At 47.6% G+C, this 17,895-nt stretch overlaps 5 protein-coding genes across 8 annotated transcripts; 3 read left to right on the forward strand and 2 right to left on the reverse strand.

Moving 5' to 3' along the window:
• The first annotated feature begins 214 nt into the window (after window positions 1–214).
• Window positions 215–2,480, forward strand: LOC6612734 (probable glucosamine 6-phosphate N-acetyltransferase). Of its 3 annotated transcripts, none has more exons than XM_032722268.1 (6): window positions 215–489; window positions 1,095–1,305; window positions 1,367–1,494; window positions 1,556–1,617; window positions 1,677–1,896; window positions 2,225–2,480. In XM_032722268.1, the coding sequence occupies exons 1-6, from the start codon at window positions 487–489 to the stop codon at window positions 2,264–2,266; spliced, it is 666 nt and encodes a 221-aa protein (XP_032578159.1). In that variant the 5' UTR covers window positions 215–486; the 3' UTR covers window positions 2,267–2,480. The 3 variants fall into 3 exon arrangements, with proteins under 3 accessions (XP_032578159.1, XP_002037237.2, XP_032578158.1); XM_002037201.2 differs by lacking the exon at window positions 215–489 and adding an exon at window positions 838–934; XM_032722267.1 differs by lacking the exon at window positions 215–489 and adding an exon at window positions 838–934 and having other exon boundaries at window positions 2,294–2,480.
• Window positions 2,481–2,496: 16 nt separating this feature from the next.
• LOC6612735 (GATOR complex protein WDR24) lies at window positions 2,497–5,632 on the reverse strand. Of its 2 annotated transcripts, none has more exons than XM_032722264.1 (8): window positions 5,421–5,632; window positions 4,723–5,362; window positions 4,329–4,661; window positions 4,192–4,273; window positions 3,977–4,132; window positions 3,460–3,918; window positions 3,209–3,394; window positions 2,497–3,146 (listed from the first exon to the last, which is right to left on the reverse strand). In XM_032722264.1, exons 1-8 carry the CDS (start codon window positions 5,536–5,538, stop codon window positions 2,790–2,792), a joined length of 2,331 nt encoding a protein of 776 aa, XP_032578155.1. In that variant the 5' UTR covers window positions 5,539–5,632; the 3' UTR covers window positions 2,497–2,789. The 2 variants fall into 2 exon arrangements, with proteins under 2 accessions (XP_032578155.1, XP_002037238.1); XM_002037202.2 differs by having other exon boundaries at window positions 4,192–4,276.
• Window positions 5,633–5,853: 221 nt separating this feature from the next.
• On the forward strand, window positions 5,854–8,051 carry LOC6612736 (integrator complex subunit 11). The gene is made up of 3 exons (XM_002037203.2): window positions 5,854–6,206; window positions 6,286–7,260; window positions 7,316–8,051. The coding sequence occupies exons 1-3, from the start codon at window positions 5,993–5,995 to the stop codon at window positions 7,918–7,920; spliced, it is 1,794 nt and encodes a 597-aa protein (XP_002037239.1). The 5' UTR covers window positions 5,854–5,992; the 3' UTR covers window positions 7,921–8,051.
• A 113-nt stretch (window positions 8,052–8,164) lies between these two features.
• LOC6612737 (ATP synthase subunit gamma, mitochondrial) lies at window positions 8,165–9,387 on the reverse strand. The gene is made up of 2 exons (XM_002037204.2): window positions 9,288–9,387; window positions 8,165–9,232 (listed from the first exon to the last, which is right to left on the reverse strand). Exon 2 carries the CDS (start codon window positions 9,208–9,210, stop codon window positions 8,317–8,319), a length of 894 nt encoding a protein of 297 aa, XP_002037240.1. The 5' UTR covers window positions 9,211–9,232; window positions 9,288–9,387; the 3' UTR covers window positions 8,165–8,316.
• Window positions 9,388–9,718: 331 nt separating this feature from the next.
• LOC6612738 (N-terminal kinase-like protein) lies at window positions 9,719–14,952 on the forward strand. Its single transcript, XM_002037205.2, has 9 exons — window positions 9,719–10,636; window positions 10,696–10,919; window positions 10,980–11,385; window positions 11,449–12,091; window positions 12,166–12,330; window positions 12,396–12,541; window positions 12,608–12,736; window positions 12,792–13,194; window positions 13,291–14,952. Exons 1-9 carry the CDS (start codon window positions 10,259–10,261, stop codon window positions 13,416–13,418), a joined length of 2,622 nt encoding a protein of 873 aa, XP_002037241.1. The 5' UTR covers window positions 9,719–10,258; the 3' UTR covers window positions 13,419–14,952.
• The last annotated feature ends 2,943 nt before the right edge of the window (window positions 14,953–17,895 follow it).

Below are 17,895 nucleotides of genomic sequence, written 5' to 3' on the forward strand. Positions count from 1 at the left end.
CTGTTGGGGAATGCGAATATTTATTAATATATTTATATAAATATTAATTTCACGATTTAAAACATGTTGACCATCCCTCTTAGTCAGTTACAACTGTACCCTCAGCTGGTTATTCTCTTGCTCTCTTTCCATCTCTATTTCTTTCTATTTTTCTTTTGCTTTTGCAGAACCTTTCTCTTCGCAATCAGCTGTTTAAATGTTTACATTCACATCGCCGAATCTTCAGGGTCATTTTAGCGTTGAAACTGCAACTTTTTTGCCTTTTCCAGGGGTTTTTAGCCTCTCTTGACTGCCAATTAGCGCTTGGCTTTCTGTATTTCAACGTGAATTGTGCGCGGTTGTGTTTTTCGCTCAGTCTGCTCCGCAACTTCGACCGATAAAAGCGGCCGGAAAACCTTCCGCTTCATTTTGTTAGTTTCGTTGCGGGAGATAGGGAAAAAGTACTAACTGGTGCTTCACTATCACTATCAGACAGTAGATAAAATCATGGTAAGAGGTTTTTTAAAATACTCAGTGGCAAATAGATACTTCAATGCCGTACGAAAAATATTAAAGAAAAATATTAAATAAACGACCATGTGACAGTTCAGTCACCGCGACCTCGAGCCCACGTTGTTTGTTTAAATCCTGGCTGAAACCACAACAAACTAAATCGATACTAGTCGGTGGGGCTACGCACTTCACCGGTTTGCTCGTACTATGTAATTTATGCGCCAAAAATAGGAGAACTGAACGTAAATGATATCAAATGAGGCAAAACCAGTTGGCCACCAGCGAATCGAAAGTGTTTGGTGCAAGAAACCAGTTCTTGATACCATTCCTGTTATCGCGACTCCACCTTCTTACCTGTTGACTGAGTTTTACCTTCAGTTTTGCCTCCATCGGCGTCACTTGCTGACGTGTGAAGTCCATTACGAAAATGGTGCAACTTACGGTAGTCGCAATCACTAAAACTCAGTCCATAGACAGCATCCCTAATCAGCAAAATCACTCATCAGTGTATCTCGCATCTTGATACTCACAGACTGCTGTCTATCACTTTTTACTATTTTAAAAATACTATATACTTATACCCTATACCTTGAATCTTCCAGGAGGAGACATATCTGTACGATCCTAGTCTGCTGCTAAAGCTGGACTTTCATCGCAGTCCCGCCAACTTCAAGCCCTTCATATCAGCGGCCAATCCCGGCGAGCCCTGGATGAAAGTGCGTCCTCTCAAGGACACCGACTACGATCGTGGATTCCTGCAGCTGCTCTCGCAACTCACCCATGTGGGCAATGTGAATCGCACGCAGTTCTTGAGTGAGTCGTGACTTTCAGCTCGGATTGTAGTATTTGTACTGACCATGTCCATCTTTCCTAGCCCGCTTTTCGCAGATGAAGGCCAGTGGGGACTACTTTGTCACCGTCATTGAGGACACTCGCAAGAATGAGATTATTGGAGCTGCATCCTTGGTGATCGAGCGCAAGTTTATCCATAACTGTGCTGTGGTAAGTGCAAAAGATGAGAAAAGGATCCATGATTTCGCTTAACTTATGATTCATTCTGCAGCGTGGCCGTCTAGAGGATGTGGTGGTCAATGACACGTATCGCGGCAAGCAACTGGGAAAACTGTAAGTGTAGTATATCGTTTTCCCAACAAGAAATATTAATCCAAGGACTTACTATTCAGGATCGTGGTCACCGTGTCGTTGCTGGCCGAGGAACTGGGCTGCTACAAAATGTCGCTGGACTGCAAGGACAAGCTGATCAAGTTCTACGAGTCGCTGGGCTATGTGGCCATTCCCGGAAACTCCAACTCCATGACGATTCGCTACGATGAGGGGCCAACGCTCAAGCGGAATGCTACCTCGGCCGGCTCCAGTGGAACAGTGGGCGACTCCTGCCAAACTGTGAGCCTCGATTTTTCCTCTTGACAATTAGCCGCCAACGCTGCTCCAAAGTCCAAGCTTTGAGTGGGTCCACCCCATCTCAAAGTTACAAATGCGCGAAGCGCAATGCAACAACACTGAAATTGGATTCTAAGAAAACATAAAATGCATATAGGCATTGCCAAAATTCCATTGCGCTGAGGGCATGATGGATTTTTGGACAGCGCTGGCTGGCGGTGGTGTCCTTGTGGACGGACGTGCTTGTCCACCCACCCGCGAGGACATACAATTAGATATTTAGTTAAAGACAACCGCAACATATGTTGCTCTCTGTTTTTAATCCCTACAGAACTCTCAATTTTATAATTTTTTCTCCCCTTTCTGCTACTGAATGTGCGGCTCAACTCTCAACTCCAAGGTGGTTGTAATATTACCTTTTAAGAGCACCTTCATCAAGTAGCCCTAAGGTTGAAACACTCGCATAAATACACTGTTATTAACACTAATGACTATAGCGATTAAACCCCAATACGAATCTTTCAAAAACCAGTAATGATTGCAGAAATTCAATAAAATGGACACTTTTTTAAAAGCCCAGAATGTTACTAAACCTTAAAAAACTTACTTGCATCAACAGACAACAGTTTTATTTTCCAATATTTCAAAAAAATTAAGTAACAAACATTTGTGCTAATCAAAGTTGCAGAAGATCATTAAACTAGTCTGTTAATTTACTTCACAAATGTTGAGCTTATTTTACAAGTTTACATCTCGAATGCTGTGACTTCGAGCTACATTTATATAAAAATCTGTTTAGTGTCTAGTGCAAGGTACTTATTAGGCTTAAGTCTTCTCTATTTACAAGGCTCTCAAATGGGGGGCAAAAGCTGGGCAAACCCAGCCTCCTCCGCGTCTCATGAGTACGCGCAAAGGTGTCCGCACTTGGGGCACTTGGAGTGTTTGGCAAAGTACTTCTGCAGGTGCTCTATGTGGCCGCCGTGGGAGCATCCTTGGCACCAGGCGTAGACTCCGCGGACGATCAAACCGCAGACGCAGCACTTGGCGGACTGCATGGATTTGCACTTGTCACAGTACCATCCCACCTTGCCGCCCATTGGACGTCCACACTCGCCACAGTTCGTATGCATGGCGGTCGAGTGCTGGTTGAGCTGCTGCACCGATCTCAGCCAGGAGCGGTTGATAACCTCACAGGCCTCGTTCCACAGCTCATAGCGATGCAGCTGGTCCACGTAGGTGTAAAACCAGTGCTCCTGAAAGGGGAAAAAGCGGATGAATAACTCCGTTTTGATCACAACTTTGTCTCTGAACTTACCACCAATGCATCGTCAATGGGCAGGAGCTTCCGAGCTTCTCCCAGCGCTATAAGGACTGTTAGAGCTGTTTGCACATCGCCTACATCGTTCATTAGCATGAGGGCATCGGACACGAACTTATGGGGTTCCCACATGGGTATGGGCGGAACATGGCTGACTTTTAGGACAGTGGGAACATGCGGTGGCTAAAAGAGGATGAATAAGTTAGTTAAACTATAAATACATCAAGTTCTCAATAATCTCAACTAACAGGTGACTTTTCGTGATCGGAAGCCTTGAGATCCAGTTGTGGTCGCGCAGCCTGCACATCGTGATGAAGGGCGGGGAAGGCCAAAGCTTTCGGGCATTCAGTGGGACCCACGTAGATAAACCCATTGCGCAAGAGCTCAAAGTTGTCAAAGGTAATCTCGCTGATGATTTGCGTTTCGGACAGAATCACTGAGCTCGTAGGCGGATGCTCCACACCACTGCTGCCGAGCGGATCATCGTTCACATTCGCCACATCAATTTCGTGGGCTGTTTCCGGCGTGTTTCCATTGAGATCCTGACCTAGCTCGGTTCGCTGCTGTGGCCAATCGCTGGCTACTTGCGTGGCACGTCGTGAGTTCATTGGATTCTTTTGATTCGAGAAGGAGGAGCGGTGCTCGAAGGGAGGCTCGAAGTGATTGCTGCCGTAGAACAGTTTGATAAAGTTCCACAATGTGGTGGCCTGAAAAATGTAGATGCTTAAGTTTGGGCATATTTTGGTATCAATCTCCAATGCTCACATTGTGTTTGCCGTATTTCTTGGAAACTTCTGCATTGTGCTCGCATAACTCCGATAGTTTTTTACCACTGATAACAAGCTCTCTGGCACAGCCAATAAAACTCTCGTGTTCTTGGGTAGGTCTTGAAACAGATTCGCTTAGGGGATAGCCGGAAAACTGAAAAATATAAGTTAGCTCAGTTATGGCAGAGGGATCCTTAATAGTGTCTTGCTAACCGTGTCGTTGACCATGAATTTGTACATCTTGGAATGGTCCAAATGGAACTGAATGCTGCCAGCCACATTCGTCTTACGGCGACTTCTAAAAACACATAATTAGAAACATAAAATTTGATACAACAAATACGACATACATGAAGCTAGAGGACTTGGTATTGGATGCGCCACTGGTCTTGGGCTCATACTCCTTGATCTTGTTGGCAAAGGAGATGTCCCCAAATCTGCCCAGGCTAGCTCCCTGGGCATTCGCCTTCAGCGCTGGCCTCGTGGCATCCTTAAAAGCATGTTTGTAAATGGTGGAATCCTTGCTGATGGACAAAAGACAGTGCGAGTCGCTGCCCTGCCACGCAATTCCAGTGGTCACGTTGGTGTGCTCGTTAAAGGAGGCAAAGGGGATGTAGGGTCTGCGGATGTCCCACACATGAACGCTGTAGTCCACCACAAGGGCACAACTAGCGATGTGATACCTGGAAAGGTTAAACAGATTTAATATAAGTAATACTGTTAAGCCTGGATAAAAAAACATACGTTCTTTCTGGTCGCCACTTTACCCGTCCCACTACGGCGATAGTGTGGATGGTGTGCTCCAATCCCGGCCTGCCATCCATATTCCACACCTTGATCTGCTTGTCCCGACTTCCGGTGGCCAGCCAATTCCTTGTGGGATGCCAGTCGCATGTGTAGACTGGCCCGTAGTGTGCCGTAAACTGCACCATGCACTTGTCCCACTTCCGCATGTCCCACAATTGGACAGTTCCATTTTCGGAGACGGCAGAGAATATGTTTTGTGTGTGGGGACTGAACTTGACATCCCGCACGGATTCCGAGTTGCAGAAGTAGGTGTTGACCGACTTATCCGACCGGATGTCGAAACACTTGATGGTGCCATCCTGGGAACCGGAGATCAGGATGTTGGGCTCGCTGCTGTGGAAGGTCACGGTGTGGGCGGTGCGCTCATGTTCGTTGTAGACAAGCAGCTGCTTCTGCCTGCCGAACTTGGAGAGATCCCACACGGAAACAACTCCGTTCGTGGCCGCCGTAGCCAAAAGATTGCTATCCAAGGTGGACCAGGCCACATCGTTGGCGGAGTAGCTAAGATTCTGGTTCTTTCCGCGCATATTACACGATTCCGTGAAGCCATTGCTGTTTATGGAGTACACCTTAAGCACTGTTCGGAAGTATATTAGGTGTATTTATAGAAAGACCTTGGGCAATTCTAATCTTACAGCTTCTTCCGGCCAAAGCAATCTGGTTGTTGTCCTTATTCAAGGCCAGGGCGTTCGCGTGTCCTTCCAGGCATATCCGCAGCGAGATTGTGGAGGTGTCCTCCACGGAATCGGGCATCCTGGAGCAGTTGCAAGTTCCCCCGTAGAAAACAAAACAGTGATTTGATAAGACAAGACGCTATCTTTTATTTTCCTTTCGTTTCAGTATGACCGTTTCTCGAGCGGCAAACTATTGGTGCGAGTGTTCCCAAATGCTGATGTTAAATATTGATTGAACTAAAGACTTCGTGTACGAAAGTTGTTTTTTTTTCAAATAACATCGAAGTTTTATAAATTAATTAATTTCAATAAAGCCATTAAATTCTTTGAAACTTTTTGGAACACTCCAATAAGATTTGCAGTGGAAGCGCGTCGTTGTCGTACCATCCACACCGACGGAGTGGCAACGCCATCCGTGCGCCCTTGCTGTTTACAAAAATCACGGTCGACTTTTTCGGCAATTTCATTTATCAGCGCAACAAGTAGCAAGAAAGCAGGAGAGTGGAGCCGGGTGATCCTGATCCCTTCCAGAAATGCCGGACATCAAGATAACACCCCTGGGCGCCGGCCAGGATGTGGGCCGCAGCTGTCTGCTGCTCTCGATGGGCGGGAAGAACATAATGCTTGACTGCGGGATGCATATGGGCTACAACGACGAGCGCCGCTTCCCGGACTTCTCCTACATAGTGCCGGAGGGTCCGATCACCAGCCACATTGACTGTGTGATCATCTCGCACTTCCACCTGGGTGAGTCTCTGCCTCCCAAAAGCGCTCTTATCTGGTCAACTGGCTCTAATCGTTTCTTTATCGATTGCATGCATTCCAGATCACTGCGGCGCCTTGCCCTACATGTCAGAGATTGTGGGCTACACCGGGCCCATCTACATGACGCATCCGACCAAAGCCATAGCGCCCATCCTCCTGGAGGACATGCGCAAGGTGGCCGTGGAGCGGAAGGGCGAGTCGAACTTCTTCACCACCCAGATGATCAAGGACTGCATGAAGAAGGTGATTCCCGTCACACTTCACCAGAGCATGATGGTGGACACGGACCTGGAGATCAAAGCCTACTATGCGGGCCATGTCCTGGGCGCCGCCATGTTCTGGATCAAGGTGGGCTCCCAGAGCGTGGTCTACACGGGGGACTACAACATGACTCCAGACAGGCATCTGGGCGCCGCCTGGATAGACAAGTGCCGGCCGGACTTGCTGATCTCCGAGAGCACCTACGCCACTACCATTAGGGACTCGAAGCGGTGTCGCGAGAGGGACTTCCTCAAGAAAGTCCATGAGTGCGTAGCTAAGGGCGGCAAGGTTTTAATCCCTGTTTTCGCCCTGGGTCGCGCACAGGAGCTGTGCATCCTGCTGGAAACGTACTGGGAGCGCATGAACCTCAAGTACCCTATATACTTTGCACTGGGTCTTACCGAGAAGGCCAACACCTACTACAAAATGTTCATCACCTGGACGAACCAGAAGATCCGCAAGACCTTCGTTCACCGCAACATGTTCGACTTCAAGCACATCAAGCCCTTTGACAAGAACTACATCGATAATCCGGGAGCGATGGTGGTGTTCGCCACGCCAGGCATGCTGCACGCAGGTCTTTCCCTGCAGATCTTCAAGAAGTGGGCGCCGAACGAGAACAACATGGTGATTATGCCCGGCTACTGTGTGCAAGGAACCGTGGGCAACAAGATCCTCGGTGGCGCCAAGAAGGTGGAGTTCGAAAACCGCCAGGTGGTCGAGGTCAAAATGGCCGTAGAGTACATGAGCTTCTCGGCCCATGCCGATGCCAAAGGTTACTACAGGCTAAGCACTTTTATGCTGATACTAATTTATTTTCTGTATTGCAGGCATCATGCAGCTAATTCAGAACTGTGAGCCAAAGAACGTCATGCTAGTCCATGGTGAAGCAGGGAAGATGAAGTTCCTGCGCTCCAAGATCAAAGACGAGTTCAACCTGGAAACCTACATGCCGGCCAACGGCGAAACCTGTGTGATTTCCACGCCTGTTAAGATACCCGTAGATGCATCCGTTTCCCTGCTTAAAGCAGAGGCCCGCTCCTACAACGCCCAGCCACCGGATCCCAAGAGACGGCGACTCATCCATGGCGTCCTCGTGATGAAGGACAATCGAATAATGTTGCAAAATCTAACCGATGCCCTGAAGGAAATCGGAATTAACCGACATGTTATGCGATTTACGTCCAAGGTCAAGATGGACGACTCCGGACCGGTCATCCGCACAAGCGAAAGACTTAAGACTCTGCTCGAAGAAAAACTAACCGGCTGGACGGTGACGATGCAGGAGAACGGCTCCATAGCCATCGAGTCCGTTGAGGTGAAGGTGGAGGAGGACGAGAAGGATCCCAAGCAGAAGAACATTTTGATATCGTGGACCAACCAGGACGAGGACATTGGAGCCTACATACTGAATGTGCTGCAGAATATGTGCTAGGCAACGAAGAAGCATCCCATTGAAAACCCACGCCTTAATTCCATAGATAAGCACAAAGTGTAGATACCAATTTCTGAAAGTTGAAAGAGTATCAAAATATACATAAATGTTCCAATATTTGTTTGGGAGTACTCATTACCACTTCAAACTTGAAAGTTTATGCTCTTTAAATCACATTAAAATGCATTCGAATCCAATGATATCAATGGGAAAAAAAAAACAGACCTGAGTAAACGCTTCATGGTTAAAGTTATTTTCGTTCGTTCCACGCTATTTATTCTGGGGTTTTTCTGAAAGTGTAACATTACTAGGGCTCCAGGCGTAGCTCCAGGTGCCTGGCACCATAAGCAATTAGCTTTATGAATCGTTAGAGCTGTTGGAACACATTCCATTCGCTTATGTGAGGGCGGCGGCACCGGAGATGATTTCAATCAGCTCGCGAGTGATGACGGCCTGTCGGGTACGGTTGAAGGTGAGGGTCAGCTTGTCAATCATCTCACCGGCGTTCTTGGAAGCGTTGTCCATGGCAGTCATACGGGAGGACTGCTCCGAGCAGGCACCCTCCTTCATGGTGTAGAAGATGAGAGAGGCCAGCGAGAACTCCAGGTAGCTCTTGACCACGTCGCTGTCGAGCGAGTCGTAGACGGCCAGCTTCTCCGACTTCTCCACGGTGGATCCGCTGAAGATGGGGAGGGTGGAGCACTGGTAGGACACCACCGACTTGAAACGGTTGTACACGATCTTGCCCTCGGTGTAATCGTAACCGGTCTGCAGAACCTCGTTGGCAATCTTCGAGGCGTCCAGGAAAGTGGGCGGCAGTCGGCCCACCTCGTTGGCCACCATCAAGATGTTCTTGCCGTACAGACGGGACAGGATCGCGCGCGACTTGTCGCCCACGCAGAACACCTTAGTGTTGGCCTCGTCCTGGGCCAGTTCGCCGCGGATGAGACGGGCCACACCAGTGTGGACGGCGCCGCAAAGACCACGGTCCGAAGTCACTGCGATGAGCAGCTTCTTGGGCTCCGCCTTCTCGTCCGCCTGGATCTCAGTCTTCTCGAAGAACTGCTGGGCGCCGATGCCGTAAGGACGCGCCGCCTTCAAGTCTCGCTCGGCACGAGCGTACTTGGCAGCGGACACCATCTTCATCGATTGCGTAATTTTCTGAATGTTCTTCACCGACTTCAGGCGGATGGAAATCATCTTCAGGGTGGCCATGCCACGCTGCTGCTGGGCCAGCATGGTGGCCTCCATGGCCAGGGGCAGCAGGAGCTGGGTGCGTTGCATCATCATCCTGTTAGTTGTCGAAGAGTCCCTGTCGCGAAAATTAGCTCGTTTCACTCGGCCAAAAATTGAGAAAATTCACCTACCTTGCGTTAAGTTGGCTGCGCCACAACGAGTGTTATAACACCGAGCAGAGTTGCCACACAGTTCAGGTTAGTGTGGTGGCTATTCGTGGTGAACGGTTAAATATTATATTTTATATTTGGATTATGGCTATGGATATTTGCTACATATACCTAGTAATACTGGATAAAAATACAAAATGTTATTGCTTTGCACAAATTAAAGAAACCCCTTTGGAAAGTTTCTCCCCGGCGACCATGTTCATTATGCATATAAAATTAGGTGGCTCAGAATGCACAATAATGCTTGAAATTAATTTGAATTTATGTAACTAATAATTATGGCACTAGAGTTAAAAACAAATAAATTATTGATAAGAATTAAGATGTTACCAGAGTTGCCCTCCTCCTTGCCAGCTCAATTCTGCAATCAGCTGCTCACGCACGAGCCACGAAGTTCCGTCACTAACGCCTCACGCAAAAAAAAGCTGACGTACTCGGGAAAAAGATTAGGATAATTCGACGGAGACGAGCGCCCGATCCGATCTACTGACTCCCCCGCCCCGCAGCAGAGCCACATAGACAAGATCGCCCTGTGCAGGACACCCGGGATCCCAGGGATGAGACCTCTGGGGACGAAAAACAGCGGATAAGTTAGCTGTGTGCGTGTGTGTGCGTAAGCAAAGCTGGAAAATTGTTGCTGCGCATCGGAGAAAAATAAAGGACATCAGGCGGCTGGATTGGCATGAGGAGGATAAGGCTCAAGCCAAGGCTAAAGACAGAGGCATAGAGCTTGAGGATAAACCGAGAATCGGGGCTCCACCGATTTCAGTGCCTTTGTGTGGCAGCAACAAGGTGTGCGTGTGTGTGAGTGCGTGTGTTGCCTGCGCAGTGCGTTGTTGTTGCAGTTGCAATCGCCAGTTGTTGCTGTTGTTGTTGCTGTTGCTGTGTGACACAACAGTAACAAAATATTGAGCCGCCGAGCAAAACACATAATGTGGTCGTTCTTCTCGCGCGACTCCTCGAAAGACTTCCCCTACGACATTGGCGAACCGGTGGGCGGCTTTGACCAGTACTCTATATGGACGCTGCACAAGGCCAAGCGCAAGACCACGCTGGAGGAGGTGTCGGTGTTCGTCTACGACATCCGTAGCGGATCCGACACCAAGTGCGAACTGGCCAAGGCGGCTCTGAAGCGGCTCAAGACATTGCGTCACCCCAGCATCCTGCAGTATCTGGACTCGCTGGAAACGGACAAGATGCTGTACGTGGCCACCGAGGCGGTGGATTCGCTGGGCACCTACTTCGCCAAGCTGGGCAGCGACAATGTGCAGAAGGGCCTCTACCTGGCCTGGGGCATCTTCCAGATCACTGTGGGTAATCAATATCCCTTATAATTGCCCTAGCTAACCAAGTCAATAATCCCTTCTAGCGCGCCCTTTCCTTTCTCAACAACGATGGCAATCTGCGACACAACAATGTTTCCGCCTGGTCGGTGTTTGTCAATGCCTCCGGCGAGTGGAAACTGGGCAGCCTGGAGTACGTCTCAGCGGCGGATGGCAATCCCATGCCGCCCGCCAAGATACCAGTGACCCTGGAGGTATACGATTCCCCCGAAAAGAACGATCCGAGCAAGCTCAAGGCGGCCACCAAATGGTACGTAATCCTCTCACCTTAGACTATTATAATAATCCTTCACATCCGATTCCCAACCAGCTCCGTGGACATGTGGGGTCTGGGTTGCCTGGTGTGGGAAGCTTTCAATGGTGTGCTCAAGCAACGCTCCAACCTCAAGGACATAGAACACATACCCAAGTCCCTGCAATCGCTGTATTGCGAGCTGGTGGGCGCCTCGCCTTCGAATCGTCCCAATCCAGCGGACATAATCACACGTTGCCGCAAGCCTGGAGGCTTTTTCAAAAACGATTTGGTGGACACACTGCTCTTCCTGGAGGAGATCCAAATCAAGGACAAGGCGGAGAAGAATCGCTTCTTCAGTGGCCTGACCACGCATCTCGACAACTTTCCGGACAACGTGTGCAGGCACAAGATTCTTCCACAGCTGATAACAGCCTACGAGTACGGGGATGCGGGCTCTGCCGTGCTGGCTCCCATGTTTAAGGTTGTCCATTGAATTGGCATACCCTTATCTGACTTGATTTCACAAAGAATTATAATCTTGCAGCTGGGCAAACTGCTGGACGAGGTGGAGTACCAGAAACGCATTGTGCCCTGCGTGGTCAAACTGTTCGCTTCCACGGATCGAGTGACGCGATCGCGCCTGCTGCAGCAGCTGGATCTGTTCATCGCGCACTTGCAGCCACAGGTGGTCAACGATCAGATTTTCCCCCAGGTGGCTCACGGGTTCCTAGACACCAATGCCACCATACGCGAGCAGACGGTCAAGTCGATCATCCACTTGGCGCCCAAGCTCAACTACAACAACCTGAATGTGGAGGTCCTGCGTCACTTTGCCAGGCTGCAGGCGCGGGACGACCAAGGTGGAATTCGCACCAACACGACGGTGTGTCTGGGCAAGATTGCACCGCATTTGCATCCGCAGGTGCGCCAGCGTGTGCTGGTCTCCGCTTTCATTCGTGCCATGCGGGATCCTTTTCCGCCGGCTAGAGTCGCCGGAGTCCTGGCGCTGGCCGCCACACAGCAGTACTTTCTGCTCAGCGAGGTGGCCAACCGTGTTCTGCCATCACTGTGTTCCCTCACCGTTGATCCGGAGAAAACGGTGCGCGATCCGGCGTTCAAAACCATCAGAGGCTTCTTGGGCAAACTGGAGAAGGTCTCCGAGGATCCCAGTTTGCGGGAAACGATGGGTGAGTACTTCACAATATTCTTAATAAATGAAATCCTAACTATGTTACTAATTACATTAATTTTTCGTTCACAGAGGCGGATGTTCACACGGCAACGCCTTCGATTGGCAATGCGGCGGCCACATGGGCGGGATGGGCGGTGACGGCCGTCACAGCCAAGTTCTATCGCAGCCAAAGTGATTCGTCTCGACCACGACCGCCTTTAACTGGACGCAATCTGTCCAAGCCAGCGTCGCTTGGTAAGTATTCGCCTCGCTTATGCAATTACGACAATGCAATTAACCCGGCCTGCATTTGCGAGCAGAGCAACCATCGAGCAGCAGTTTATCGACCACCACGAGCAGTGTTACCTCAATGACGTCGCTGGAGCATGAAAGCAATGACACCTCCGCCTCGGCCTCCGATTATGGCAACAACGATTGGGACAACGAAAACTGGGGCGAAATGGATGTAAGTAGTGCTCGAATCGACTGGCATTTGAATGCTGCAAATTACGCTCGATTATTTTAATTTTAGACCTCTCAGGATCCCAGTAGTCCGCTGGCGGCCATCTCCAATAATGGCGCCTTGATGGCAGCCAACGCCTTGAGCGAAGTGCGCGACGGCTGGGACAACGAGGAGTGGGGCAGTCTCGAGGAGGATCCGGTGAGATCTGACAAACTAACCATTCAAACTTGTTACTAACTCAATTCGGTTTCAGTGCGAGGAAGAGGAGCAGGCGGAGCAGGAGCAGCAGCAACAACAGCTGGCTAGACAATCGATATCATCCACGTCATCCAGTCAGCCAAATCAGCGCCCGCTGCTGCCAAATCAGCAGCAGTATCCCCATCAGCAGCAGCTGCAGCAGCACGAGCTAAACGATCTGATCGAGCCGCTGGCCAAGCTCAACTCGCACGTCACCTCGCCGTCGAAGCAGTCGATGCTGCGGCCAAAGGAGCTGCCCAATCTATCCAGCAGCAACACGTCGCCCACGTCGGCCACTGCCAATTGCAATAACATTAGCCCGCCTTCGTCGCATTTGAATAATTCGACGCATAATGCCAATTGGAATAGCGATTCGTGGGCCGACGGGGAGTTCGAGCCACTGGATGAATCGGGATTCGGTGAGTTCCCCACACTAACATGCCTTTTGCCATATCAGATTTCCCTGCTGGCGACCCACTTGGTGAATCGCAACTAACGAAGCCGATACTTTCCAGGCAATGCCAAACTGGACGAGGCCCGCCGCAAGCGGGAGGAGAAGAAGCTGCAGCGGCAGCGGGATTTGGAGGCGCGACGGGCCCAGCGGGCGAGCGGCCCCATGAAGCTGGGCGCCAAAAAGCTTTAAAAGTAATCAGCCGATAACAGCGACGTGTGTTGCTTAGCTGTTATTCGCATCGTACATCTAAGCCCAAAGTGTATTTTGTATATTTCTGTGCGTGTGTGTCTTGTCCCGGCCCCGATTTGTCCAATTTGCCCCATTTGCCCCATTTGGCCCATTTGGCCGCTCTGTGTGTGCTTTGTGTTTGTTTTTTTTTGGGTGCCAGTTTGCATTAAATGCAATCTCAGTGTCTCGAGCCTCCATTTCGATTCCGTAACATAGCCGTATTGTATTTCTAATGCTGGCACGATATTAGCTAATCTATTCAGCGTCTCTAACGAAAATTCCAATGTAAAGCACTGTAATTAAACCTGTAATTTATATTTATAAATCAAACAACCAACCAGTAGCTAGTAAATTACTTCAAATTTATACCCTAATTAATCTACTAAATAAGCGTGATTAGAGTGACAGGATTGAGAGTCGGGGACTCAATCGATATCAGCGAGTGGATACGAGGTCCTTTTCCAATCCCACTATCAATGAGTGAATGGATATGGATGTGCGTGTGTCTGATTTCAAAACCCATTTTAGTCGCCCCTTTCCAAAGGCTAAAACTTGCTGGATGCCAATCCACGCGATTTTCGAGGGACAGTGAATATTTAGGACTCTAAACTAATCGTATTTTTGCGAATGGAGCGTAACCAAAATTGTGAATTTTAATACATAAATAATAGCAGATATTTTTATATAGTGCATAATAAAGGGAAACAAAAAGTATATAGAACCAACCAAATAGAAACAACCGAAATCGAGAACCGCAAGCAATTATAGAAGGAAACAATTTTAAAGCCTTTCAGCGATACATTTGTAGTAGAATTGCACTTGTTATATACATAGATGTCCTACGTTGCCATAAATAGGAACGATCAGGAATCGATGTCCTCCCGGTTCGCTGCGGCTGCTGGCCACTTTCCGTTGGACACTCCTCGATTTTTACCCAGTAAGAACAGCACCAAGCGCAAGGCCATTTTTGCTTGTCGAACTAGTAGCGTTACCTAGCGTAATCTTACACTTTTGGATGTCCTGTACATACACTTAGATACAGATACAGATGCCGATTCAGGTATACATATACCTAACATATATGCCGATTTTTTCCAATACCTCAATATCAGTGTACAATTTTTCCATAATATATTTTTGAAATACAAACGAAACTAATAACCCGCAGCGAGGAAATACGATGTGAAAATGTTGACTTTTTGAAATCTCATTGTTGTCGCCGCGTCTGTTTGCATTTGGAGCAAGCGCCACACATACATATGTATATTTGTAATTAATGCAACTCGATTCCGATATGCCCCGCCTACCCCGCGTTCCGCCCCCGCCACCAAACACACTTATTGGCATTAATTTTCTTATAGCAAATTCTCTCAGCAAATTTAACATTAGCGTAACGAACTATTCAAAGAAACCATTGAAAAATAAACAAGAAATTGAAGCAACATGGAAAATGTATTGTTTAGACAAATTTTTAAGACTGCAAAAGAGAAAACAAGAAAAACCCAAAAATCAATTGAAAGTGGTAATGGTAAATTACAAGAAAACTAAATTATTTAGTACTAATCATCAGTAAAATAAATTTTGAAATAATAACCATGTTCTTCTCTTCGGAAATCGCAATGCTAACGCAACAGGTAAGTGGAAATTCAAATGGCCCAAATCGATGCACACATCTGATCAATCGGATATATATACATATATATATTTAATGGCCAAATGGCATCTGTTTTGGCAAATGTTGGCGATGGCCAAACGATAATTGCAACAATGAAAACGCCAGTCTTTGTTTATTACTCGCAGTTTGCAGTTGGCGCAGCTGCTTTTTGCAGTTCTGCGAGGACAGTTCAGATGATTAGGTGGGGATATCAAAAAAAAGCCAACGAGCTATAAGAAAGGAATATATATATATTTATTCTATTGCGCTGTTACTTCAGCTTGAACTTTGATAAGAAGGTCACTGCTGAAATCACTTTGAAATGAAGTCGTGACTTTTTAAGCGTACATTGTATTCGGAACATTATTTTGTAGCATTCTTAGTTTCCGTTCAGATACTAGTGCTTTAAATTTGGGCATGATTTAATATAAATATTTCAATTTGCCTATAGTTAGCGATTTGGCGCTGCAAGATTTTATAGCATACTTATCGGAGCCAAGGAGGCCAAACTTGTGGGCCCACATCGCACCACTCCGCCCACTCGGCTCATTAAAATGAGTCAATCCGCCCAGTTTGGTGCTCCTTGGTAATCCACAATGTCACGTCACGTTTTGCGAACTATTTTTAAGACCTGCGACCGCACAACTTTGTTTTTCTCACGCGCCCGTTTCGCAGCTAATTTGTTGCAACTTGCTGTGGGTCTGCCACACAGGGGCGTTGTCCAAAGGGGGCTGTTTATAAATATAGCAAATAAACACACTATAAGAGTTTTTCCATAAATATGCATAGTTTCAAGTGAGTGGATTGCTCACGTAATGATTAAGAGCAAGGAGCAATACTACTCCCTGGATTATAGCATTTATCCCTATGAAGGATCCCCTTTGCGCCACCCCTGTTGCCACCGCTGGTGCCGCCCACTTGTCCGCCGCCTCCCCGGAGTGGAGCAGCTGCCAAATCTGTTGACGGAGCTGCCCTTGCCGTGAGTAATTGCCTCGCCCAGTGCCACAAATGCTCCGGTTAGTGGTGCCCAAAATAAGTGACGCCAAGTGGAGGAGGGTGGTGGCTAAGAAAACAGAGTAAATGGCAGGCGATCGCGGAATGCTATTAATAGGCACTGACTTCAGATGCCGCAGATGGAGGTCCAGATGAAGGCCGGGCGATAGAATCGCTGCACTGCGCCCGCATTACTCATACGCCCTGCTGCCGCCACTCGCGTGTCTAATTGTGCTGCGATGTGGAGATGTTGAGATGCTGGGAGGCTGAAACTGAGGCGATGGGACGGCGATTAGCGCGCTGCAATTAAATGGTCGTCGTGATAAAGTTGAGCAAATATTGAGATCATTATGGTAATTCCGGCTGCCCTGCAACCATCCAGTGCCATTCGGCTTCCATCTTGGGCATTCATCTGGGGCTCAGCGATGCTCGGATTTGTCACCGATATATTGGAGCCATGCGATTTGGCACGCAGGTGTGCGGCGGTTCCAAACAACTCTATACAAACTCGCGTAATTTCCTCGCCAAATGCATTAAACGCTCTTACTATTACAATTGCCATTTGTTTTCGATACCCAGCGATCGTAGGTGCGGCGAGGTATGCTGGAATTGAAGTTAGGAAGCAGGAAAAATATGATGAAAATTTAACAACAAGCAAATGAATATGAATATTATTTCAAATATAACATAGTATGAAAGTATTGAAATATTTTTTGAATATTTTCAATAATTTTATTTAAGACTGAATTCCATGCCAGCCAAAATGCGAATAATTTTGAGCCGTTCGCGCCTTTTTCCCATTTCGCGACTTTGACTTCCACAATTTTCGCGCATTCAATTCAATCAAAGCGCAACGCTCCGCTCGACTCGCCTTTGGCTTTGTTTTCGGCGTCTTTTGTTGTTGCGCCGCTGCAGTCGTTGCAAAAATTGTTTAAAATTTCAAATTAGCTGCAGTTCGCAGTGGTAATGTCGCTGCATGTGCTGCCATTTCTAGGAGCGGTCTCCTTAGCATTTACACAGCCGCTGCATTCCGGCATCCACCGCCCAGCTGCCACCCACTCACCCGCTGGGTGATGATGATGATGACATTCTACTTGTTGCACATAAATCATTCCCATATTAACAAGCCACATTTTCAAGGGCGTTGCACCGTGGTGCTAAACGTTTTTTTGTTTAATAACCGGAACAACAATCACTAATCACCTGCGAGGAAATAGATACATAGATCATTTTAATCTTTATCTAATCGCTGGGTTTACTAGAGCCAACAAATAAGTGCTTTTGCGTTTAATTCTTGACCCTATTCAGTAAAAAGTACAGCAGGATAACATTTATATCGCTCTACAGAAAGCAATGTCTCGACTATCAGATGCCCCGTAACTCAGCTGGTTGGGTATGACAGACCATAGGTTTGTGCAGAGATTCTAATATATTCATAATAGATATGACAAACTAAAGTGATTTTGATATATTTCTAAACATATATTATATGATCGAAAAAATATAGTTTTTTTTAACATATACCTAGTATAATTACCTAATGTATTTGCTAAATCTTCGTATGCAGATAAGGTTGCATTAATCTGTGCAAATGTGGCACTGATGTGCTAATCTAATCCAACTCGCGAGTTTACTTATACGTACACATAAAGATTCAAGAAGTGAAAATCCCCATATGACTCATGGGGCTTTCCCGGCATTAACCCCGAATAAGGCCACGCTTGTGCGTTGATATTTACGCACTTTGAGCCAGTTTCCGTTTGTGCAAATACGTGCAAACAGCCAAGTAAC

This window comes from Drosophila sechellia, chromosome 3R (assembly GCF_004382195.2).
Source record: "Drosophila sechellia strain sech25 chromosome 3R, ASM438219v1, whole genome shotgun sequence".
Lineage (NCBI taxonomy): Eukaryota > Metazoa > Arthropoda > Insecta > Diptera > Drosophilidae > Drosophila > Drosophila sechellia.